Consider the following 26,032-nt stretch of genomic DNA (forward strand, 5'->3'; position numbering starts at 1 on the left):
GTAGGTTAAGTGAACTGTCTGAATACGTCCAGCCATTATAGTGTGGTGGTGGTGGAGTTGTTTTAGCTTTCTGCTTGCTTTCTTTTGGTGCTTTTTAAAAAAAAAAAAAAAATGAGTGTGGAGGAAGAGAGAGGGTTTCCCCTTGTTTTCGCGTATATTAGCTACAGTCTGGACTGATGCCAACCTTCTTGTGTCCTTCTAACCTGGAACCCCAGTCTTCTCTTTCCACAAAGGGGGTTTTCATGCATACATCACAAAAGGGGGTTTTGATTGAGTGACCTGGTGAAGTTTTGGTCTTAAAACAAAGTGCTTGTAAGAACAGGCTGATAGAATTTAATGCGGTTTTTCTTTCTTTTTTTGGTGTGTGTATACACACACACACACACACACACACACACACACACACACACTTCCTTTTATCCTATGCAGAATTCTTTTGTATCCTGTTCACCATAGCCCTTTCTTCTGTGCTGCCTTTACCAAAAATAAAAAGACAAACTTAAATGGGAAATAGAATGGCTAATACTTGACTTTTACTTCATGCATACACGAGTGTGTGAACAAGAACTCTTTGCATCCCAGACTACCCCTGACCCTGAGGTCCTCTTACCTCAGCCTCTACCCAAGTGCTGAGATACAGGCACACACCACCATTTTTGGCTTCCCTGTTTCATGTGCAGAACCTATTAACAACAACAAAGTCTTGAAATATGAACAAGAAAAAGAGAGTCTTGTGAGATTTTGTTTATGTTTTTGTTTTAAAACACAGGATTTCTCTGTGTAGCCCTGGTCATTCTGGAAACTCATGCTATAGACAAAGGCTGGCCTCAAACTCAGAGATTTGCCTGCTTCTGCCTTCCAGATGCTGGGATTAAAGGCATGAGCCACCACTGCCCTATAAGGGTTTTTTGTTTGTTTGCTTGTTTAACGAGAAGAAATACGACTAGGAATTCAGCCCTCCAGTGAGGAGATAGGGTGGGAGCTGGTGTGGTCATTCAAGGCCTCTCTTTTCGAGTCATATTTGCTGATTACTGTTCAGATTTGTCTGGGATTAAATCAGGAGTATATTCCACGCTCCTTGTACCACATGCTAATGTTACAATCGGGTCTCTCTCTCTCTCTCTCTCTCTCTCTCTCTCTCTCTCCAGCATCAGATCCCACCCAGGACCTTCCTTTCACTCCATTACTTTCACCAAGTTCTTCCACAAGTGCTCTCAGTGTGGCCAAAACGCCGGCTGGGCCCGGCACTGCTGAGAACCAGAGACCGAGAGAGGACGCAGTGAAATACCTCGCTTCTAAGGTAACGTGCTCTCGTCTCCCAGAGGTTTCCAGATAGAGAGTTGCCTGTTTGCCTTTGAGAAATGAGTTTGAGAAGGAATTGTTAAGACAGAAACAACATCCAGGTGCTGGAGTGTAGTGTAACTTTAGATAAAGTATGACTGAGTACTCCAAATAAAAGGTTTCAATGAAAATAAATCCCAAAGACGACAGCAGTGGCTTTTTTTTTTTTTTTTAAGTTTTTCGAGACAGGGTTTCTCTGTAGCTTTGGAGCCTGTCCTGGAACTAGCTCTTGTAGACCAGGCTGGCCTAGACCTCACAGAGATCCGCCTGCCTCTGCCTCCCAAGTGCTGGGATTAAAGGCGTGCGCCACCACTGCCCTGCAGCAGTGGATTTATATCCATCTGAACCAAGTTCAAAAAGTTCCTCAAGGCAGCAGAAGTCACGTGTACTCCCCACCCCCCAGCCTGACTAGCACACGCCCTTTCCTTTGCGGTGTGAGCGAGAGATGAGACAGTAGCTGTTGACTCGGCCTAGACGGCTTCTGCCTGGACCCTGTTGCCCAGGGCTGTGGGTTTCTGCATCCTTCTGCCAGAGGATTCTGAGGAAGTTGTAAAGGAGCTTTGGCTGATTCCCTAAACACATGATCATCAAGGACTCTCTGAACTCTCCCTTCTGCTCTGGGTCCAACACTGGCTTGTAGGCCACCTTTTCTGCACACAAGCAGTTGTGTTTCTTGCCTTGATGAGCTGCGTCTAGAAAGCACAGTGCACTTTGCACGCGCATGCTGTCCTTTCCACCTTCCTTGCTCACACTCACCCTCTTGTTCTCATCCTCCTTGGCAAAGTGGTAAGGCTTCCATTTCTGTAGAGCTTACCTCTTGTTGCCAGGAGCTCCGGCACAGACCCTTTGTTCGGGTGGAGGTGGGGGAGGTACCTCACAGACAACCTACTGCTCCGTGTCTGTCCTAACAAAGGGACCCCTCAGCCTTGCAGGCTGGAGCAGCTCTTCCCTGTCTCCCCTTGTGCCCTTCATGATAAGCAGATAGCTGGTAATTTCTTGGCTGTCCCTTTTGAACGTCTCCATATCATCCCTTGAAGAAGTGGGGATGTAGGGAGGAGGTGAGAGCCATCCCTGCCAGGAGGGAGAAGCAGCTATGACTTTACAGCTTGGGTTCATAGCCGCCAACTTGATCCTGTGTTTTTTTTTGGATGAGCGGAGGGTCCCCTCGAAGTGCTGATGATCTTGAGAATGGAAACTCTGTGCAGATGGCGGTGTTGGGTACACGGCTTGCTTGGAAGCACTCTAAGCCAGACTAGGCACTGGGTACTATAAATGACTTTTACTAATCCTTATTCAAGGCAGAGTACAGTTGTGCTGATTTCTGTGTTAATCAAGGTGGATCTGTGGCTGCCATGAGGTCTGCTGAGAACTTAGCAAATCACACCAGTGAAGAATGGAATAAATATTAAGCTAGGGGCGAACTCTGCCTTGGGGAGCAGACACACAGTGTCTGATCTCAGGAAATGTCACAGCTGTGTTCTTGTTTGAGTTCCTGGGAGGAGCTGCGGAGAGGGTGGGGTGACACCGATGTCCCTGCTTCTCCACAGGTGGTGGCCTACCATTATTGCCAGGCCGACAACACTTACACCTGCCTGGTGCCTGAGTTTGTCCACAGCATCGCTGCATTGCTCTGCCGGTCCCACCAGCTGGCCGCCTACAGAGACCTTCTGATCAAGGAGCCTCAGCTGCAAAGCATGCTGAGCCTCCGTTCCTGCGTGCAGGACCCCGTGGCCGCTTTCAAGAGGGGTGTGCTGGAGCCGCTCACAAGCCTAAGACACGGTACTTTCTAGAAGCCTCACCGCTGCTTCCCAGTACAGGCTGGTGCCCAAGTGGCCCTCAGAAGGATGCTCAACTGAGTCCTGGGATGGTAGGGAGAGGATATTGAGGAGTCAGTACATATCTGGTACCACCACATCCATCCTCCATGATGAGGTTTCCAATGGCGTGTCACTTCTAAGGAAGCCGTGTAGTGGAGGAAAGAGGAGACTTTCTGCCCTACAAAGGTTTGATACTTGGTCTATGAAATGAGCCCAGAGTAGACAGATAAGGGGCAAAGCCAAGAGAACTTACTAATGCTGGCAGTGCATGGATGAGGATGATAACTGGGAGCAGGGTTTGAACACTCCACCTTCTGAAGGATCTTCAACAAACAAAGAGCAGCCGCTTTCAGGAGTAGTCAGACGACAAAACAGGGAACAGCTTGGGCTCTCAGAGGCAGGAAACTGGGAAGATAAATATACAGGACCGTTGATGCTGGTTACGAGTGGTTTGATACCTTAGGCTTCTCTAGTTCTCCAGCTGCGGGACACTGCAGGCTTCCCTTGTCGTCTCTTGTATCTAAGCTGAAAGGCCAGGCAGGAGCTCCCTGAACTTACTTCGCTGCTTTCACCCTCACAGTCCTTTACGTTGCAAGTAGGCACATTCTGTGTCCCCGTATAACCTCAATCTGTGTAGGTGATGCACACACTGAAGACTAGGTAATACAAACAGGGAAGACTGTGTATACTCCCGGGCAGCAGGGTGACCAGTTGGGAATCTAGCATGTTCTCCCTGCCACCTAGCCCCTGCTTAGGCGAACTGAAATCTAAAGCCATTTCTAAGAGTCTTCTTTTTGTTTTGTTTTGTGTGGCTTGGGGTTTTTTGGTTTTTAAGATAGGGTTTCTCAGTGTAACAGCCCTAGCTGTCCTGGAACTAGCTCTGTTAATGAGGTTGGCCTCGAACTCAGAGATCTGCCTGCCTCTGCCTCCCAAGTGCTGGAATTAAAGGCGTTGTGCCACCACTGCCCAGTGTTTTGTTTTGTTTTTTTTTCTTTCTTTTTTCCACTTGCCCCTGAACAGTCTCCGAGTGGGAGTGCCAATGACATCATTGGTCCTCAAGGTTTCCATTCTCTGCCCCCTCCTTTTTGAGTTACCCATCTACAAAGTGTCTTCTGTTAGAAGATGCTAGATTGGGGGCCTGAGATGGCCATCCTGCTTGCTCTGTGTTCTGATCAGAGAGCTGTCAGTGCTGTGCGAAGGAGCCCTCCCTGGGCATCTGTCAAGCAGTGTTCTTAACCACGGGATGATTCGGGCCAGACAGTCCTTGGTGGTAATGTAGGGAAGGCGGGTCCTCCTTTCCTGGAGTCGGTCCACGGAGGAATTCCAGGGAGGGCCTGGTGTCTCTTCCAGGTTTAGGCTCTCTGTGTGGCTGCAGGCTATTCAGGTGATGGTGGCTTATATAAAGCTAACTGCTATATGTATATGATTGAGATTCTGCTAATGTCTGTAATGCAATATGTTTCTGAAAACTGTTTTATAAGAATTAGTTTTCTTTTGGCTCAGTGCTCTGTTTTTCATTATAAATTTAATAGGAAATATGCTTCTTTGAAAACGTGTCTTCTGCCATATGTAAGCCTTTTTAGGTTGTGCTAACACTCTGAGCCGTGTGTTAAAATACACTGGGTGGTGCCATGTTATAGAAATGCATAATTTCTTAATTTGGAAAAATTATTTCATCTTTAGAGCAGAAAATTCCAGAAGAGGAGTACATCATTTTGATAGATGGCTTGAACGAAGCTGAGTTTCATAAGCCTGATTACGGAGATACGCTGTCTTCGTTTATTACGAAAATTATTCCTAAATTCCCCACCTGGCTGAAGCTGATCGTGACCGTGAGAGCAAATTTTCAGGTGAGGGAAGATGTTTGATGTCTGTCCCCTCTTTCCCGAGTGTGCAGCAGCACTGGTCCTGGCTGAGTCCTAAAGCAAAATTTAAACAGCATGCTTAATTGTCTGCACCTTGAAACATACCTTTTCAGTCATGTTTCCCGCGGTGGCATCATTTGGCAGCTAGGTTAAAACTTGAGCTGGGTCCTTTGCTGGCTGAATGTGGAGGTTCGGCTAACGTCCCTACAGAATGGAAATAACTGTGCCCTACCTCCCTCCTCTAGTTACTGCGTGAAAAAGATGTGTTTCAGAAGTATTAGTGAGAAGTTAAAATGTTTCCTCTCTCTGCTCTTGGGGTTGGGGCTCTGCTAATCTTTGAAATAACAGATCAGGAACATCAGTGACACCATGCAGTCAGGATTCATCAAACAATTCTCTCCGGAGCTGGAGAGAGATGGCTCGGTGATTAAGAGCACGGGCAACTCTTTTCAGAAGACCTAGGTGTGACTCCCAGGACCCAGACGGTGGCTCACAGCCATCACAGCTCTTGTTCCAAAGCATCCAACACCCTTGTTGTAGGTACCAGGCATACACACGCACAGATATGCAGACAAAACACTCGTGTCCATAAAATAATTTTTTGAGAGAACATTTACTTAAAATTCTTTAGGAATGAGAACCTGCTATGATTTTTGCTGTGATTGTCCAGGTACACAGGTAGGTTGGGAAGTCTCCTGTTTCCTGGTGGGGTTACACAACTCTGATATCCGATGCAGAGAAGGTGCCTCTTATCTCGTGTCTGACTGTGCTCTTCCATGTGCCGTGTTGGTTTGTGTTTACCCTTGTTTTAGCTCTAAATCAGGTCACCTGCAGGGTCTTCCTGCCCCGCTGCTGCTCTGTTGACAAGGCCTGGTTGCTGCTGTCTACTTGGCCCCTCCCTCCACTCGTTACGCTTAGAGTCCTCGATGAGGGCTTTAGGAAAGCCTTTGCCGATCCTATCTCGCATCAGGATTTCTTTCACATAAGCCTTTTATCTGCACCTTATCCTATTACACGTTTTAATACAAAACCACGAGGCCCTGTAATCCACGAAAATCCTCCTTGAAAGAGAATGAGCCAACCCGCTTTAAAGGGAGAAGGGAGACTCCGCCAAGTGACACTGTGGGTCTTTGTTTCCTCCCAGGAAATCGTCAGCGCGCTTCCGTTTGTCAAGCTTTCCTTAGACGACTTTCCAGACAACAAAGACATTCACAGCGACCTGCACGCGTATGTCCAGCACAGGGTCCACAGCAGCCAGGACATCCTCAGCAACATCTCCCTGAATGGCAAGGCCGACGCCGCCCTCATCGGCAAAGTCAGCAGCCATCTGGTGCTGCGGAGCCTTGGGTCCTACTTGTACCTCAAGCTCACGCTGGACCTCTTCCAGCGGGGACACCTGGTCATAAAGAGTGCCAGCTACAAGGTGGTGCCCGTGTCTCTGTCTGAGCTCTATTTGCTGCAGTGCAACATGAAGTTCATGACCCAGTCTGCCTTCGACAGAGCCCTTCCCATTTTAAACGTGGCCCTCGCGTCCCTCCACCCCATGACGGATGAGCAGATCTTTCAGGCTATCAACGCCGGCCACATCCAAGGCGAGCAGGGCTGGGAGGACTTTCAGCAAAGGATGGAGGCCCTCTCCTGCTTCCTCATCAAGAGGAGAGACAAGACGCGGATGTTCTGCCACCCGTCCTTCAGGGAGTGGCTGGTGTGGAGAGCCGACGGTGAAAGCACAGCCTTCCTGTGTGAGCCCAGGTACTGGAGGTGCTTCCGTGGGCACTCAGAGGAGTTTGAGTACCAAGTGCCATGCAGTTTTGCTGTTGGTTGTCCCCATTTTGGTCATGAGAGAGTGAAAAGGTTTCCATACATTTCTACAAAAGCTTCCCTCATTTGATGACTGGAACCGCGGGATTTCTAGCGCAAGGGAAGCTGAGAGGAGCCAGGATGGTGTTTCCGAGCTGCTAATTGTTTCACTGATGTGCCTCCTCCCACTGGCATGGCGGGTCATACATGGGAAATGTGTCTCTGCTTTAGGGAATAGTGAGCTTCTGTAGAATGTTTGCCCGCGGCTGGGGTCCATCTTGGATCCTTAACCACCTGCCGCTGTCTGACCACCGTTGGCCATATAGCGCCTGATCCCAGGTAGCACAGGTGTGGGGGGACCAGAGGGAAGCCCTGTAATCCAACTTAGCTGTCTCTTTACAGACACTGCCAGTGCAGGGTGCAGTTCTTACAGCACTCAGACTGCAGGAGGGTGGGGAGATGAGCCTGCCTTGCCTGCTTGCTCGCTTACCAGTTGTACCTAGTACAAAATAGGGTGAGAAGTCAGAAATGGAAGACTCCAAGTGTCTTTGGGCATGGCCGTTCCCAAGCCCTACCTCTGTCTTGCCTACACCTTTGCTCTCTTGAATGGCTGTTCTCTGAGTCAGGATTCCTTGCTACTCTACTCCGGCAGGCTGCTGGGTTGTCTCCTCAGAAATACAGGGTGCTTGGTTGACCGCTTGGGTCTAGAAATGAAGAGATCAGTGAGTACCTGGGAGTCACTCCTGCGCGCGCACACACACACACGCACGCGCGCGCGCACACACGCACGGACAGGTCTAATGCCACTCAGTGCTATGGCTGTTTTCTCAGGTGATGCTGGACTCGGGCTTTATTATATTTCAAACCTGGTTAGGAAAGAAGGTTGGATACTAGAGCCAGATTACCAGTGGCAACCAAGTGTGTGCTGTGACATCGCTCACCAAGTCACAGCTTTTCGGGGAGAGATCACTTTTGAGGACGATCAGCTGCAGGTGACTTTGTAGAGACAAGAAGCCATCAGGAGACTCACGGGGTGTAGACCGCTGGTGTTAGAGGAGGAAGTAGCTGGACTGGGGTCGTTGTTGACCCTGGCTGTATTTCCAACGGTGGCGGCAGTTCAGCACAGGGCAGAGCTGCGTCTGTCAGCTGCTGCAGGAGCAGTGGCACAGACAGACCGTGGTCACCAGGACCTGAGGAGAGCAGCCCCCCCGTCAGAGGTGTGTTTGTAAGCGCTTTACCCATCTGTATGCCGTCTCTAATACACAAGCTTTGTGGTTAAATTGGCATTGCTTGCTTTTTCTTGCTTCCGTTTCCAGTGCTTTTGAAGTCTTCTTCGGGACGGTCCTTGTTTATTCTAATGGCTTGAAGTATTTCCTGTTTTCCTTGTCCATGGTTCTTAGTCGTGCATTTAAGTCTTTATTTTTGAGGTATTTTTAAAGTAGTGAGTGATATGTTCAGTCTTATTCTTCTGCTTAATTGAAAAGAGTTCCTTTTTTGGTGCATGTTAGTATTACTTTTGTTGGAAATCAGTTGGGTGTAAAAATGTGAGTTTACTTCCAGAGGTTCTGTTGTATTTTAGAGGTTCATGTGGTTTTTTGCAATTACCATACTGTTTTGATAACTGTAGCTTTGTAGTACATTTTGAAGTCAAGTACTGTCATGCCTTCTGCTTTGTTCTTTTTGTTCATGTATTTTTCTGTTTTTGTTTCCATTTCGCAAAGATTGTGGTGAACACTTCTCAAAGGAGATAATTCAACTTTAAATCTCTGTGTGATGCTAGACTCCCCCAACCATGCCTGGATTTATCAGCTCGTTAACTTTTCACAAGGACTGATGGACTAGAACAATCTGCTATTTTCTCCATGAAATTAGCTTGAGAAGCAAAAGGATATAGGATACAAATAGGAAGAAGGTGTTCCTGCAGACAGGGAGAGCTTCAGAAACAGCACAGGGGGTGTTCTGGCAGAAATAAATCTAATCTGACTGGAGCTTTTGTTATGGTGTGGAGGACTAGGATGAGCCAGCAGAAGAATATTAACCCATTTCTATTAATCTGTGTATCACCACGAGGTCATGGCTTGCCAGTAGAGGTTCTGGGCATCTTTCTCCTTGGGCAGCTACATGGTGCCTCCTGACTCCGCCTTCTCTCTCTGTCTCTCTCTGTTCTGATTTTCCACCTGGCTTTACTCTGCTAAGCCATTGGCCCAAAGAGCTTTATTCATCAACTAATAAAAGCAACACATATATAGAAGGACATCCCTCATCACTTAGGAGACCCCTTCTGCCGGGTTGTAAGGAGCCAGAAAAGGGGGGGGGGGGAGTGTTGAGTGGTTTGGGTTCAATAATGCAGGAACCTGAAGTCTTGTCAGGAGCATCATCCAGACAGTGTAATCCCCAAGGAAGGGGAACCGGAACTGAGAAGGACAGAACGTTACATTGTCTCATTGGGCCTGCTTCTTGCTTTCTCCCACAGCATCTCTTTGCAGCGGCTTTCTGGCAGAATTGCATTATGGGTACACGTGTCTCCTCCAGTTGCTGAGAACCCCTGAAAGGAGGTGCCCGGTGTTGTTCCCCCTCAAGCCCAAGCTCTTGAGTCTGGTAGACTGCCCACTCTCAGTTACTAGCCATTTGGTCTTGGGCAAATCATCTAACGTGTTGAGGCCACTTCCTCATATAGGCAGAACAGGGCATTATAACACTGCATGATTCACAAGGTCATGTGGGTGAAGGAAATAACGCAGTTTGGTTTCTGGGTCTAAAGAGGGGCATGGACGCACCGGGGAAGACCAGTCATAGGGTCCATGGGGGCTGCACAGACACAGAATGACAGGACTTCAGACAGGCGGGAAGCCACGTGCTTTGCTGAGAGCCCTGAAAACCTTTGGGCCGGACACTGAAGTCTGTACTTGTTGCCCACAGTGGAGCTACCTGTAACCATGTAGTTTACAAGCTTTAGTGTATACTAATTATACAGAGTAATAGTTTCATTGTATGCTTTCATATGTGCAGTTAACATATTTTGATCATATGCAGCCCCTCCCAATACCTAATCTTCCTTCCCTTTACCTCTTCTGCCCTTTCATGCTGTTTTCTGCTAGACTCTGCATATGGCAGAAAACATAATGTACTTGGCCTTCTGAGCCAGACTTATTTCACCTAACACGGTGAACTCCCATTTCCATCACTTTCATTTTCCTACGTGTGGATGTTTCCCCAACATCATTTGCTAAAGAATGCACCTTGTGGGAAATCTGGTGGCTGCAGTCACAAGTGTTTATTTCTAGGCCTATAGTTTGTTCCAGTTGTCCTTGTTTTTATTCCATTGTCCTCCTGGTCTTGTTACTATGGTTCTCTAGTATATTTTACAATCAAATATTGAGCTTCCAGTATTGATCCTTTTACTCGGGATTGCATTGGGATTTTCCAGCTTTTTCTGCTTCCATACGAATGTTAAAAATTACTTTTTCTAGTTGTATCAAGAATGTCATTAGTATTTTTATAGGGATTGCATTAATTGTATGGATCATTTTCAATAATATGACCATTTAGACAATGGTATATTGCCAGTCTATAAACCCAGGAGATGCAGTTTTCTTATATCTTCAGCTTCTTTCTCAGTGACTTTTAATTTTCATTGTGGAGGTCTCTCACCTTTTTACCATGAATGGATTTCTTTTTCAGCAGGTTTTTAGTGTATAGAAACCTACTGATCTTGTAGCCTGTTACAAACTGGGTATGGAAACATGCCTTTAACCCCAGTACTCTGAGAGGCAGAGGCAGGCTGATCTGTGTGAGTTTGAAATGTGTGGGTTCCATCTAGTCTTCTAGGCTCTATTTCTCGGGAGCTATTGCTATGCAGGGTCTGGCTTTTCTTCTCTTCCCCTTATAAGGCCAGGTCTGTCTTGCCAGTTATGCCCCAGAATGGTGACGGGGGAGGGGGTTGCTGAGGGCATGAAGATTATGTACCACCTTCCCTCATATAAGCACATCTTTGTCTATTGACTATTGGGCATCTTGTTAGGCATCATGATTATAGCTGTGACTTAGTCAAGACCCTTTGTCATGAAGTTTGCATTTTTGTGACAGGCTTAAACAAAACTTGGGGTGATGAGGGAGAGATGGTGATGTGCAGGAAGGGGTTTCTGGAGATCCAGGCATGAAGGTGCTTACTCAGCAGAGGTAGGAAACCTCAGGAAAGGCCTGCAAGTGACTGCAGAATAAACATCACTGGCCATCTTTGTAAAGAACCAGGGAGGACTGGTGAGCTCCCTAAACGTTCTGTGTACTCAGCTGATGGCCACAGGTGGCAGTTCAGGGACCTTGTGGTATCCTCATCTGAGAGCCTGTTATGTGGTGGGATGGATGGGATCTTTTGTCATGAGCCTTTGTATTTCTTGTCCTAGGAACGGACACGCTCTACTGGCGTTCATGTTCTCTCGGCAGGAAAGCAAGCTGAACCGCCAGCAGACCATGGAGCTTGGCCACCACATCCTGAAGGCACACATTTTCAAGGTGAGGTGTGCGCGAATTTTGTGGTTTGAAGATTTGAGGCAGGTCTGTGGGCTCTTCACTCGTTCCTAATCAAAGAACTCGGGTTCTATGGCCTGTATGTTTAGTACCACCTGGGTTCTCCAACCCTGCTTGTTTCTCAAGTGAGGTTTGACGCTGCCTCTTCCCCTGGATTTCCTGTCTAGGTAGGTGTGTCTAGAGCCTTTCTCAGGTTTGAGGTTTTGTTTCATTTGCAAAGTACCACGATTACAGTGCTCAGTGGGACTATTCTATATCAGGAGACACAGCACTGAGTTTGCCTCTTATTTGTAATGCTACCAACCTCTACTGGCCACTGCCTAGACCCCTTCCTTCATTAGGAGTTTGTAACATGATGGCCTGTTTGTTTGAGTTTCTGTCCTGCCCAGTTCCCACAGTCTTTAGGTCCCAAAGAAAATTACACAGAGAGTCTACATTAATGTTAAACTGATTGGCCCATTAGCTCAGGCTTCTTATTAGCTCTTATAACTTTTATTAACCCATTATTCTTATCTATGTTAGCCACATGGCTCAGTACCTTTTTCAGCAGGGCAGGTCACATCCTACTTCTTTGGTGTCTGGACAGGACTGGGAAAAAATGGGCTTCTTCCTTCCCAGAATTCTCTTGTTCTTCTTGCCCCGCCTCTACTTCCTGTCTGGTTGTCCCACCTATACTTCCTTCCTGGCTACTGGCCAGTCAGCGTTTATTTAAAACATAATTGACAGAATACAGAATTGTCCCACACCAGGAGTTATAGATCCTTTATCTCTTAACCATCCTCTGACTTCCTTCTGCAGAAGGAAGCTTTCTCCTTATCTCTCTCCCTCAGTTCCCAGGGCCAAGGTCTGTGATTTCCTGACCCTGAGCTGTGCTTACAGGCCGAGGGGTCCTGTGGGTACAGCACACCTCTGTTGGGCAGGCTCACCTTCAAACTGATGCTCAGCTGGGAGGAAGCACTCACAGGCGTCTGTCTTTGGTTGTTTCCAGGGCCTCAGTAAGAAGACTGGAGTCCCCTCGAGCCATCTGCAGGCCTTGTGGATCGGATACAGCACAGAGGGGCTGTCTGCTGCCCTGGCCTCGCTCAGGAACCTCTATACTCCCAATGTGAAGGTGAGTCGCCTTCTGAAGGGGTGTGAGTCGCCTTCTGCAGGGGTGCCAGGCCTATTCCTCCTCTGCCAGTCTAGCCAGCCAAGGCTCCAGGGAGGGCTGGTGAGCTCCTGGTGATGTCTTCCCTGCGTGCTCATCACGCCCTTTCCACTAGGGGGAGATAGGGTAGACAGAGCCACTGTGTTAGCTCACAGTGACCATGGCAGAGAGGATGTGGTCAGCAGGTAATCCACAAAGGGAATCAGAGGTCAGAGAGCTTTGCAGGGAAACAGGATCTTTAGTATCCTGAATTATTATAGCAACCCGGCTCTTCATGGCATAGGAAAGTGAGCGTTGATGACACAAAACAGTGGGTCACAGGAAGCTTCCTGTAGGTTCCAGGGACACACACTCCTGGCAGTGGAGAGACTAGTAGGTTGGCTGCAGGCGGAGCTGAGAGCAGCTCTGCACAGTTCTCGGTGGCTTTCCAGCCGTGCTCTTCTTGCGGTACTTTTGCAGAGAGATTTTCCTTCCCTGTTTGCAGAGTGTATAACACAGTCTTTGACTCAAAATCACACCTTAGACCAGATCTCTGGTTAAAGCCACACAGACGTGTTCAGCCCCGGGTCCTAACATGCCCTGCTACACAAACTCGGTGGTGGACTGGGTCTTCACTCTGAGTCTCTACGAAGTGATAATTGCACCTGCTGCTCCTTCATAGAGTAAAGCTAAAGGAAGCCCAGTGTGCTTGTCAGTGAAAAAGGAAACAAGGCCTGGTTCAGGTTTCAGGTATCTGGCATCCACTTCCCCTCAGGAAAGGGACCGCATGCACCAGAAATGGAGACATGAGAAGCGCTTCTGGACCCTTTGATGCCCCTCCTCCCTGCTTCGCTCACTGTCTCCCCTCAGAATTCGTCCCTTGGCGTGGCTCTGGAGTCTGCACTGTGGAGCTTCCCCTGCCAGTTAGAGCTGCTCTGCCTTCCTCTGTCCCTGTTGAAGAGTGAGGTTATCACATGCCAAGGATTGTGGGTATCAGGGAGGACCTAACGGGGGTGAGTCTAGGTAGGTGACCCAGAACCCTGCTGGCCAGTGTAGGACCTTGGCAAAGAGCAGAGTGTCTGTTGTCTCTAGGTAGATACAGATAGTGTTTACAGTGAGAAAAATGCTGCCTGGATCCCAGTGGCTCCCCGCTCCCCGTTGTGGATCTTCAGCTTGACTCAGCCCCTTATCTGGGGACCTTCACACTGAAGAAGAACCTTGCCGCTAGGGACCCCGGGGACCTCGTGCGTGTTCTGTCCTCCCGGCTCCTAGCCTTCAGTGCTTTCGTCCTGATGGAGCCTTGCATGCAGGTTTTCATAAATGGGTAGGCAGGAAACCATTTCCGTAATGCAGGAGAAGCAGTTCACACTACTGTCCCTTGTCCCAGGAAAAGCTTGCTTTCCAGATGGAGTTTTCCCAGAAGTGGATGGCTCTAAATTTAGATGTCATATAAAGATAGGTGTGTTGTGATTTTTTTTTCCACTTAGATTTTATAAATACTCAAGTTTAGGTTACTATAACATTGGTCATCTTTCTGCCTAAAGCAGTATAACTTCTGGCTTCTTCATAGAACTGATAAAGTATAAAAGAAGAAAAGAAGGGATGAACTGGCAATATCTGTTTACACTACCTTAATGGATTTATGGACATAGATGTTAACTCCTATGGGCTCTAAGTATGTAGAGGAATGGGTGGGAAAAGTTAAACTCCGTGAATGTGGGTTTTCAAGACAGCAGACTACACAGCTTCTCTCTGCAGGATATCAGCTTTCCCCATAACGTACTGGCGAATTTGCATTCTTCAGTTTTACTTTGTCTTATAAAATTCCCATGTTACCTACCTCTGTACCATCCCCAAATTTATGTAACTTGGCTCTTAAGTCCTTCCATTATCTTCTGTTTTGTCTTTGTAAGTCTCTGATGAGGGAGAAAACGGTCTTCACAGAATATTGAACAAATTACAGTAATTTAAAATTATGCATGCAATTAAGGAACTGTTTTTAGAGAATATTAACTGTTGTCATACAGGAATGAATGTCATTTTGAAAATAATTGCAGTTTGCCACTTTGGGCAAATTAAAATGACTTGCTCTAAAATGAGTGCTTGGTAATTTTGGAAGTGTGCTGGCGATTGCTAGCCCTGTGGCCTCTGTTACTGGGCCAGACTCATGCCGGCCTGTCCCGGCATGGCCCACTGGGATCCTGCCCAGCTGGTTGGTTTGCTAGAATGTTGTCGCACGGCTGGTGCCAGCCCCCACATGCATGTAGACTGAGAGCATTGGGCTGCTAATGCTTTGCTCAGCTTAAGGGAGAGACCAGCAAAGAGGCAGGAACTTGTCTGTTGGACTCTGCGTCACAATTTAGCAGGACACATAATGGCCCCACTTCTGTAAGCCTCCAGCATACTGCTTTGCAGCTTGAGCTGGTTGGCGCTTCTCCAGGTTCCTGTTGTCAGCGGGGCTGTACTACCTGTGTGTGTTTTCCTAAGTTGCTAGGTGGCATCGCCACTTTCAAGTGTCAGCCAAAGAGAGCTCCTGTAGATGGGCACGAATGCATGAGCCATCTCATCCCTTCCTGTGGGCCACACAGGATCTGCTACGACCCTGCTCTGCGGCAGCAACTGCTTTGTGTCCTGAGCTACCTTCGCCCTACCCACTCTGAGCACTCGAGTCCTCACTTCTGAAGTGGAGATAACAAAACACCACCTCCCAGCGATCAGAAAACTGGCAGCCAAAGCTCCTGGGAAAGCGCCTGGTGTGTCCTGTGCACCCAGGTGGATTGTTTTCATTGCTGTTCCCGTGGCTCTGGAAACTGTGACGCCACCTGGGCTTCGGGCACCTGGGAACTTTGAGATGGTGGCTGGCTTGCAAGGCCCTCCATCCTGCTGTGTGTACTGTGGATCGTCTCGGGATACACACTGGGCAGTGAGTGGGAGATGGGCCCCCAGAGCTCCAGGGCCCTCACTCTGAAGACCACACAGGGGGATAATGACAGTAGCTGCTGATGTTTATTTGGAACTTTGGAAATACTGAGGGTAGTGCTGAGTCAGCCTCTCTCTCGCTCTCTTTCCTCCTCTCTCCCTACTTCCTTTACCTCCTTACCCCCTTCCCTCTGATTCCTTTCCTCCCTCTCTCCTTGAAGGAACGTATTGTTATTTTTGACATTTAATCTTTACAACCACCTAGGGAATGGGTGCTTTTGTTCCCATTTTTCGACTGGGGAGCGGAGGATGGAAGGACACCTGATTCTCAGTGTGTCGTAGTGTGTCTGCAGCACATCTGTCCCCTTGTGTATGTGTACAGCCCATTCTCTTGGGATCTGGGTTGCCAGAGCCCCAGGCCCAGTAAAGTCAGGGTCTCCAGCTTAGGGTCCAGGCTCTGGAGATTTCGAAGCTCTGGTGACTTCAAGTGTGCCTTGTGTGGTTCAGAACGATGAAGAATGATCTAGGAACCGGCAGGGTTTTAAGTGGTGAAAATACAGTGCAGCGAAAAGGAACTGTTTCACCAAAGCAGATGGCGTGTGAATGGTTGAGAAGGCCTGTGCCCCATAACACGCCCTCCAAGAATCCCGTCAGATCTGCACCACGGGGCCCAGTGCGCTCCTGGACCCAGGTTTGCAGAGATCATGCTGAGCAGAACGGGGTGACACGGCCGTTTCCTAGAGGAGCCTGGAACCCTGAGACACTGAAGAATGGTTTGAGAGTCGCTGAATTCAGATGATGATGAGCCCTCTGATGGGATAAACAGCTGGACAGATGGTCAGGTGATCAGATGGCCTGGCAGGGCTTCCTCGTGGCAAGTGTATGACTTACAATTCCTTGTGGATAAGTACTGGTCTCAGTGATGAGGAAGACCCTGTGCATATGTGATCTTCAAGAATGGAAGAGCGATTTTCTTGCATCTCTTCTCTGTGGACTTGTTTTAGAACCGGTGTCCAAGCGCAGTGAGCTAAGAACACAGGAACATGCTGAGGGATAAAGAGGGCCAGGAGTCTCTGCCGGCGTGGCATGTGCCTAGAGCAGGGCGGGGAGACTGCACTTTGGCATTCTGTTGTTGGAGTAGACATCCCTTGCTGTCTGCAGAACAAGCATTCAAGGCAGAGGGAGCTGAAAGGGGAAAGTCTGTGATGGCAGGGCCTGTTTAGTGTTCCTGGGGCTGGAGGACCCACACTGAGGTCATGGCCCTGGAGAGGATGTAAGAGAAAGCTGGGGACCACTGTCTTGTGGAGTTCAAGCTTCAGCAGCATGGAGACACCTTAACATTTCATATTTTGGGGTTCTAACATGTCGAAGAGATGCCGCCATGGGCCATGGTTTCCCCTCCAGTAGTATTAATCTCCTGTATCTACAGTTTGTAAATATTCTATCAGCTACTCCATGGACACATCACTGAACTACCCAGAATTTTGACATGCCCACCTCCTGTCTATATCTTTTAATAATCCCCACATGTCTCTAGTCAAATAGATGACATGGTCTCTGGGGTTTTCAATCAAATAGTCAGCCCAGAGGACCTGTCAGGGCTTGGCAGGGGAGTGACGGATGCAGGTTGGAGCTGTTTAAAGGGACCAATTGCAGAAATGCATGGGACATCTTAATAGGTGTGAAAAATGCGTCATTTTTTCCCTCATAATCTGGAGATTTGAAGGAGATTCTAGTTAAAGATTTGCATCTGTTTAGTGAATTTAATATGTGTAAATCTGAAACTTGATACCTGGCAGGTGTTGTGTGCAGTCAGCGGGAGCTGACTGATGTCTGTTGGTGTGCAGTGCTCACGATTCGAGGTCACAGGGACATTTCTCTGCTTGCAGGAACATATTCTTGTCAAGAAAAGAGACTATTCGTGTTTTCTTTTGGCTTTATCTCGTTGCAAATGATTCCATCCTTGATTATTATTTTATTGTTAAAATGGTGAATTTTCGCTGTAGTAGCTTGTCAAAGGGTAGCGCCTACACCAATATTATTGTTCACTGGAAAACATTAAAAAGGTGCCTCCCAGGACCTGGAGAGAGGACCCCCAGGCTAAGAACACTTGTTCTTCTGACAAAATACCGTGGCTTGATTTCTAGCACCTATGTGGTGGCTCATAACCATTCATAACTCTGGTTATAGGGGATCTGATGCCATCTTCTGACCTCTGTGGATACCAGGCATGCACAGGATAGCACAGATACAGGCAGGCAAAACATTCATATTCATAAAGTAAAAAAAAATAAATCTTTTGAAGATGTTTTATGTAGGGCATGAGGAAGGAGAAAAGTACAATACGTGTCAAAAAATTATTTTCACTTGCGATGGACTAAAAATCCATAATAGAAAATTTAACATCTGCTGGGCAGTGGTGGTGCATACCTTTAATCCCAGCACTTGGGAGGCAGAGGCAGGGGGATCTCTGTAAGTTCAAGGCCAGCCTGGTTTGCAAAGTGAATTCCAGGACTGTCAGAACTGTTACACAGAGAAACCCTGTGTTTAATTGTAAGTCAGCATAGTCTGTTTAGATTTAATGTTGTAAATCTTTAGAATTTTTCATAAAATAGATCTCTTTAGCCACTAAACACTCCAGTTTCCCCTCTGTCCATGGCCTGGAAGCCATGCTCAGCTTGCATCCGTGTTTGAATACTTTGGGTACATCCTTCACAGTATCATAATAGTATCATCATGTGGCCTTTGTCTTTTTGCTTATTTAGCATATTTTATTGTTAGTCTCTGCTGTAGCATCACCATATTTCCTTTCTGAGCCTGAATCTTTCCACTGTTGGCATGCACATCTATCCATCCTCAGCTGGTGGACCCTGGGGTTGCTTCTGGCTCAGCCTCCATGAATGCTGTTGACGTGAACTTGGGTGTGCATATTTCTTCAGGACTCTGCTTTCAGTCATTGTTTTCTTTTTCTTTTTTTTTTTTTTTTTTTGGTTTTTTCGAGACAGGGTTTCTCTGTGGCTTTGGAGCCTGTCCTGGAACTAGCTCTGTAGACCAGGCTGGTCTCGAACTCACAGAGATCCACCTGCCTCTGCCTCCCGAGTGCTGGGATTAAAGGCGTGCGCCACCACCGCCCGGCTGTGCTTTCAGTCATTGTGGATATATCCCCAGAAGTAGTTCACAGTGCAGTTCTGTTTTCCATTATTTGGATGAACTTGGGCAGTTTCCAACAGTGAAGAGTCACATATACATATATACATACATACACACATATATACATATACATTCATACATACATACATATGTTTATGTGCACGAGTGAGTGCACACACACATTCACGCACATGCACGAGTGTGCAGATACTGGCTGCTGGTACATTTCAACCTTGAGATCTGTTAGAATAAAAAGTTCCAGATACTGCCCTTCTTTGCAGATGCTGTTAAGACTAACATATGTATGATGTTAATCTTGTTGGGGAACGTTGTCCAACAGGTGAGCCGGCTCCTGATTTTGGGAGGCGCCAACGTGAACTACAGGACGGAAGTGTTAAATAATGCCCCCATCCTGTGCGTCCAGTCTCACCTTGGCCATGAGGAGGTTGTGACCCTACTTCTGGAATTTGGCGCCTGCCTGGATGGGATGTCGGAGAATGGTATGAATGCACTCTGCTACGCAGCTGCCGCGGGCCACATGAAGCTGGTGTGTCTGCTGATCAAGAAGGGATCAAGGGTAAGCAGCAGCCTCTTGCCATGGAAGCTGACAGCAGGGTGATGGAGGGGGTGGGAAATATCTTCCTGTCATTACTGGGATTGTCGGCCACTTAGGCCAGGCTTGGAGGATTTCAGCTTTGTCGGGTGAAGTGAGTTAAGAGGTTATAGAATCGGTGTAGAAGGTCAGGGCATCTGGTTGGAGCCCCAGGAAGCGGTAGCCATATGTGCCTAAACTTTTGGTCTGCTTGATGTTGTACCAGGCAGATTCCTGGCCACTGAATCTATTTTAGAATCTAACATGGCACCACAATTGTGTAGATTTTTTCAGATATTTTTTTCGTGTGTGTGTCTGTGCACATGTGTACACACGCGTGCGTGCGTGTGCCCTGGAGAGAGTTGGTTCTCTCCTACTATATGGGTTCTGGGAATTAAACTTGGCAGGAAGTGCCTTTTGCTCTTGAACCATCTTGCCAGCCCTGTTGGAAAGATTTTAAATGTTTACGTCATGCCCGTCCAAGCGCCCCCTCTTGTCCTGTTTCACGATTCTTTTAAGGCAGTCCCACGAGTTCTCTGGTTTAAAAGTCATATGCCTCTGTGGGAACCGTCGAAAATAATTGTCTTTCCCACCTGGAACATTGGGCCTCATCTGTCTGGAATGCCAGGGACAATGCCGTGACACTGGTGCGAGCCGTCAGCCAGCCTTCCGCTGTCACCGTGAGATAACTGCCTGCTACTTGAGGCGTTAGGCTAGAACTCCCAGGCTCCTAGCTGACGTGAGATGGGTGCTGAGCTGGGCATAGCCCCTCTTCAGCTTAAACTATGCATATACACGTTTCACAGGCAAATGAGCCTGTTGAGTAGCAATGGCTAAAGCACTGCTGTCTTTTGCCTGTTAAGTTAGGCTTATAGTAGATACAGAAATGTTTCTTTGTTTTGTTTTATTTGTTTGTTTGCTTTTCTTAAAAGTCCAACATTTGGGACATCTGAACCTCAGCTCCAGTTCTGGGGTGCATACCTAACTGCTGCATGGTACATGCCTCAATTTCTGGATGTCAGCTGTCTCTTAGCTTTCTTCTGAGGCCAGTGGTGTCTCTGCTGTCACATCTGAAAGCTTGCAGGAAGAGGCTCGCTGTCGTGTTGGGGACTCTTGCAGAGTCTCCGAGTGATGAGGCAGCATGGTCCCCAGTTTTGCAAACATGTCCTAGGATGCCCCCATTTAGGTAAGGAATGCTGGGGGTGCAGCACTCAGGTTTCTTCTGGCTAGCTGGCACCTCCCAGCTCTGTGGCTTTCATTTATGAGCTGGTATGTCCCAGGTCATCTCCCTGCCCGTTCTCCCTCTGTCCTCCTGCCTTTAGATCTGTGTTCTCTAGAGCCTTGCCTTTCTGTGTCTCCCTGGTTCAGTGACCGAAGGTCTCAGAGCAGCCTGAAATGACTTCATCTAAGAACCCCATTGAGAAGCACAGGGCTTTGTCTGAGGGTTCCGTCTGTGAGCTCTGTGCGGTTTGCTGAGAAATGTGTGCCTGAGGAGACTGTCTTGTGGTTGCTAGTCCTGTGAAGGGAGCCCAAGGCCTGGCTGAGTGTTCTTACCACAGTGAAGGGAGACAAAGGTTCGGTGCTGTTCAGAAAGACAGGATGGAATGTGAGCCCTTGTTCCTTTGCAAACCAGCCTGAGTTTGCTTCTAGCCTTCAGGGCATTCGCTCTCTCAGCGTATATGGGATGCTCACCTATGCCTTCGCCCTGCCCCTGCTCCCCAGGTAGACCACTTGGATAAGAAGGGTCAGTGTGCACTCGTTCACAGCGCGCTGCGGGGCCACAGTGACATTCTCCAGTACCTCCTGAATTGTGAGTGGTCAGCGGGTCCTCCCCAGCCTGGCACGCTAAGGAAGAGCCAAGCCCTGCAGCAGGCACTGACGGCAGCCGCCAGCATGGGCCACAGCTCGGTGAGTGGGGCTGTAGGGTTGCTCCCTGAGGTATAAGATGCTGTACCCCAACGTCTGTTGTTTGCTCACGACCCTCGAAGTTGAGAGCCACCGCAGCCAAAGGAACCCAGGGTTTCAGGAAGTCGCTGCTGTCCTGAGCCAGAAGAGGGTTTCCAGTGGCTCTGTATCCTCGCTGTGAGTGCGGCCCACGGTCTTGTGGGCATGTGGGCAGAGCACTCTCCTCCCACGCAGAAGCCCTGGTGGGTGCTCACTGTTTCTCTCGGTCTCCCTCTTCTGCATTACCTCCATTTTGCTATCTTTCTGCCCAGCCCCTTTGGCTCCTTCTTTGGTCCTTCAGACCTTTAGAAAGCAATGACATGGAACCTTAGTCTGAAACCATGCTTCAGTGTGTGAAGGGTTTTTAAAGTCAGAGCTTGGGTGCGCTGAGAGCCAGTGAGGGCCCATTGTTTGAATTTCCCACGCCAAAGGGGAGATCAACGCAGCGTCTCTCTCTGATGGATGTCACTAGCTTTATGCTTGAAGGCTGCTTGTCTTCAGCTGGCCTGTCTCTCTGCCTCGGCTGTGTTGACTGTAATGGCATTTGTTCCCACTTTGCCCTGTTTTTCTCACTCTTTGCTATCTTTAAGCAGCTGAAGGTGCCAGTGTTTGGTGATATTCTTTCCCCCAGATGACTAAAATTTGAATGCCAAGCTGGCTGGCTGGTATTTGGCACTTACATACAATGGCAGATACGCAGATAAGCATGCATTGCTGACTGGCTAATATCTGGCATGCATAAGTTGTAGTTAAATACTGTACACATATCTGAAAAATGTAATTTTCTTATTCTGTTTGTCTTGGTTTTTAAAAGCAAGACCTCACACAGCCTAGTCTCTGTAACTACCGCTTCTCCCTCCCCAGTGCAGGAACAACAAGCGTGGGACACCATGTTCTGCCTTCTCCTCCCACTGTCTGAATGAGGGGCTCCAACATGCCACCCCTAGGAGGCCTGTGAGCATGTGCACACCCTCACATGACACACATGCCCCGTGTTTGAAAGTGATCCTTTTCATAACTCAGGTCCACCACATAGAAGTCGTCCTGGAGAACACTGAACAGAAACTACCTCAGCACAACCAATGCTCATTTCAAGCAGAGAAGCAAGATTCCTTAGAAGTCCCAAAGAGGACATTAATTTCCTAATGTCATCACAGCAAATGACCAGACCCTGAACGACTAAAACACAGCACACACTTAATCTTAACATTCTGGGGGCCAGATTTCTAACTTTAAGGTGAGAAGAGCCAGCTTCCCTCAAGGCTCCAGGAGCCAGCCTTTTCCAGGTTTTCTAGCTTCTAGAGGCCACCCCCTTCCCTAGCTCAGACCTGCTTCTTCCATCTTCAGAGTACACAGCCCCCCTTGCCGTCTCTCTTCCTTCTTCCTCTGGCCCACACTTCTCCTGTCCCATCCTTGTGAGTGTTGTGGTTGTACCAGTTTCGTGACAGACTGTACACCCAGACATAATCACTCCATTTCAAGGTCTGTGATTTCCTCCTGCCATTCAAGGAGCACCCACAGCTTCTGGGGATTAGCAGGAGACCCAGTCAGCAGACCGCAAACAATACAGATTGGGAGCCTGGAAAATGGCTTTGTTGCACTCTCCTGTCGTTCAGGAGGATGCTGGCTCCCGTCCAGGGCACAGGTACTTCATCTCTCCCCAAGAGCAAGCAACTTGTAACCTGCTCTGCTCTTCAGTGGGAAGACACCCAGAAGGGAGAGGGACAGAAACTTTTTACTGTAACAAGTCTATATCACCTTGTTTTCCTTCCTTGTAAAGAATGCACTAATGGTAATTTATGCAGAAGCTGCACTTTCTGTGATCTGCTGGGCCCTCTGTTGATTATGCTGGCATATTTGGGTCATGTTGGAATTCATTAGAATTCCAAGTACCTGGTAATCCTGAGCAGAGTTGCCGAAATTCACTGAGATTGTTTTTTGTTTTTTTTTTTAAATTCTCCAAGTGCAAGTGTGACTAGCATACGAATTATGTTTGGAAACGGTTTTCATTCTATTTTCTCTACTTGTGCAGCACAAGATAATAATGGTTAAAAACCGACACTCTCTCCTTTGATAGATGGGCTATAATAAGCACCTATTGCTCCAAGAGCTCATTAAATCACCTTGCCACGTCTGACAGGTAGTCCAGTGTTTGCTGGGAATGGCAGAAGAACATGAAATCGAAGTCAATGGCACCGACACATTGTGGGGAGAAACAGGTAATTATGCTTCCACTGTTTGTAGTGAGGGGCAGCTTGCGTGATGTCTCAGCCCCGCTGTGGCCTGATTGTCTTAGGAATGACTGGCGATGCGTGTAGTCCTGTTTTTATTTTGTCACGAGGCATTTGGCGCCTAAACTTGCCAAATGAGTAATAAAACTTCTGTGGAAGCCATAAAAGGGGACGCATTTTGAGTTAGAGCAGCAATTACCACGCACTTGAGGAAGACCCAGTGGAAATGCCTTAGTGGGGCATTGAGTTTGCACATGTCGCGACCTACCTGATCTTCCTTTGATACCTGCCAGGAGAGCTAGGCTGTGGTCCTTTGTCAAGGGAATCAGAGGTGGCTCAGCAGGGAAGTACGCCCCGCTCCGCCTTGTGGAATGAGGGTAGAAGTCAGGTCTCATTGCCCCATATAAAATACTAAATACAGTCCAAGGTCCCTTTCCATTGGTCAGAGGAGGGGGTCTGCAGGACTTATTGGGAAGAAAGATTAATGTTCAGATTAATGAAGATACTGCTGCTTTGAGATTTCCCATTCAACGGATGTATCCAAGATGCTTAACCCGTGTTTCCTGGATGTGTCCAGGACGCATGCGTTTGCCATTTCTCCTGCACAGATCTGTTCCTAATGCTTCTAAGTTCTTTGCTAGCAAAGCAGATGGTGGTGTGGAGAGTTTATTAGCTAGCTCACACTTGGGAGAAGCCTCAGAGATTTTCCTGGTGGGCATGCAGGCCTGCCCTTCAGAGCCACATGGCTCACTCTGGGAAGCCACTGTCAGCTGGCTTTGTAGCTCTCGCTGTGGACTGCAGGCAGAGCGAGGCATGGCATGGATTGCTGAGAATGTGTAGGACTCCAGATGGTATGGCTCCATCCTGAATGTCTGTCCCCTCCCCGTTGAGATGCTGCCAGTTGGTTGATGTCTAAAGAGATACTTGAGAAATTAAAGACTTCGCACTTAAAAAAAAAACAGTACACATTTATTATGTCACAGTTTGTGAAAGTCGGAAGTCTACGCTCAGCAGGGCTGAGTTCCCTGCTTCAGGCTCTCCCTCGCCATAATCCTAGGTATTGGCTTGAGCTGTGCTCCCGTCAGGGACTCGCCTGCTTCCAAGAGGTTGTTGATAGGATTTGTCTCCTTGCTGCTGTACATGAGTCTGGTGAAAAGCCATAGACTTGTTCAGCCCTTCTCTTACAAGGCCTTATGTGCCGCCTTCAGAATTCGTGACCTAGAAAGCAGTTCTTAGCGTCATTAGTAAGGATTTGGGTGAACTCAGTCAGCCAAGAGGTTTTTGATTTGAGTGCTTCCTTCTGTTTACTTTTTAAGAATTTCATAGAATATCTTGATCATATCCTCCTTCCTTATCCTTTTCCAGAACCCTCTCTCACCCAACTTCATGTTCTTTCTTTCTCTCAAAAACACACACACACACACACACACACACACACAAGCATACACACCCATGGAATCCCTTTTGTGTTGGCCAACTGCTCCTGAGCACGAGTCCTGCCCTGGAGTGTAGGTTGGTATGCTCAGTGTCACCTCATTGAAGAAACTGATTTTCTCTCTACCGGCAGCTATCAATTGCAAATACCTTCCCAGACAGGGAATTTGTGCCCAACACGCTGGCTGTGGGAGTCTCTTAAGTGGTGTTTGGGGTCAGGCTCAGCACGGTTCTTCTCCCAGAGCCCGGTAGTTGGTGGATTGGCTGACGTTCTGATTGGAACTCTGGGCTCAGACTCCGGGTAGTCCCAGATCTTTGAAGTTGGGGTGGTGGGTGGCAGGGAAGAAGTCGGGGAAAGGGGACTGACCTGTTCTTGTTGCTAGACTGCCTTAGACTAGACTACGAAGACCAAATTAGCCTCTAGCTGGCAGCAATCTTACTGCCTCACCCTTCTAAGACTTAGGATTATAGGTGTGCTCCACTGTGCCCAACCGCCAAGAGTTTCATTGAGATACTTTTAAATTTTAACATTCACAGTAAGAAAAAAACATCAGCTGTCTGTCATGCTTAGGGAGCCACTGCGGCTCTCTAGGAACTGTGTGTCGATAAAACCATGGCGGCGCCATTGCTGACACTCCTCCACCCCTGATAACCGCTGTCTGCCCCAAACCTTCCTGCCTTCCACAGCTGTGCAACCTTGTACGGTGTGATTTAGATGAGAGCATCAGCAGATACCTGTGCTGTCTGGAAGCTGAGGTCTGGGCTTTGATTTGGCCAAATGGGGGAATGAGACATGAGTGAGGTAAAAAGCAGCATTCCGACTTAATTTCCTCCTTCGATGACAAGAGCCAACAAGTCACAGCCTTGTCACCAAGCTTCCTCTGTAAGCTGCTGCTCCCGGCTATTCCTCAGCATGTGGGGGGTGCACTCGAGTCTGGCCGTTCCCCAGTGTGTGTGTGTGTGTGTGTGTGTGTGTGTGTGTGTGTGTGTGTGTGTGTTGTGGGGGTGCTCCATATGTTATTTGGTCCTCATCACTGTAGGAATTCTCAGCAGTGAAGTGGTTGCTTGGTCGGTGGTTCATTTGGTCCTCATTCCGGCGTATTCTCAATAGTGCTTTGTGCTCAGAACATCCCTATGTTGGCTACAGCATAGGCCAGGATCCCGGTGTGACTCCGTGTAGGGTGTGGGAAGGTAGAGGAACAACTGGGTGCTTTGTGTGCAGAATACACTCATCATTTCTCCTGGAGCCCGTCTATCTATTACAAGTCTGCTCGGTGTAGATTTAG

At 48.0% G+C, this 26,032-nt stretch overlaps 1 protein-coding gene across 3 annotated transcripts in view; it reads left to right on the forward strand.

Annotated features, from left to right (window-relative positions):
• Tanc1 (tetratricopeptide repeat, ankyrin repeat and coiled-coil containing 1) overlaps positions 1 to 26,032 on the forward strand; it is a 220,734-nt gene that overhangs the window by 168,783 nt on the left and 25,919 nt on the right. For all 3 annotated transcript variants that reach the window (XM_041631414.1, XM_041631416.1, XM_041631415.1), the window contains 9 exons: positions 1,149 to 1,300; positions 2,889 to 3,120; positions 4,842 to 5,008; positions 6,168 to 6,775; positions 11,227 to 11,335; positions 12,339 to 12,461; positions 18,886 to 19,122; positions 20,860 to 21,045; positions 23,222 to 23,300. In XM_041631414.1, the coding sequence (XP_041487348.1) occupies positions 1,149 to 1,300; positions 2,889 to 3,120; positions 4,842 to 5,008; positions 6,168 to 6,775; positions 11,227 to 11,335; positions 12,339 to 12,461; positions 18,886 to 19,122; positions 20,860 to 21,045; positions 23,222 to 23,300 (1,893 nt within the window). The remainder of the gene's footprint in view (positions 1 to 1,148; positions 1,301 to 2,888; positions 3,121 to 4,841; positions 5,009 to 6,167; positions 6,776 to 11,226; positions 11,336 to 12,338; positions 12,462 to 18,885; positions 19,123 to 20,859; positions 21,046 to 23,221; positions 23,301 to 26,032) is intronic.

This window comes from Microtus oregoni, unplaced genomic scaffold, assembly GCF_018167655.1.
Source record: "Microtus oregoni isolate MIOR12 unplaced genomic scaffold, Mior012 000037F_ref0000500, whole genome shotgun sequence".
Taxonomy (NCBI): domain Eukaryota; kingdom Metazoa; phylum Chordata; class Mammalia; order Rodentia; family Cricetidae; genus Microtus; species Microtus oregoni.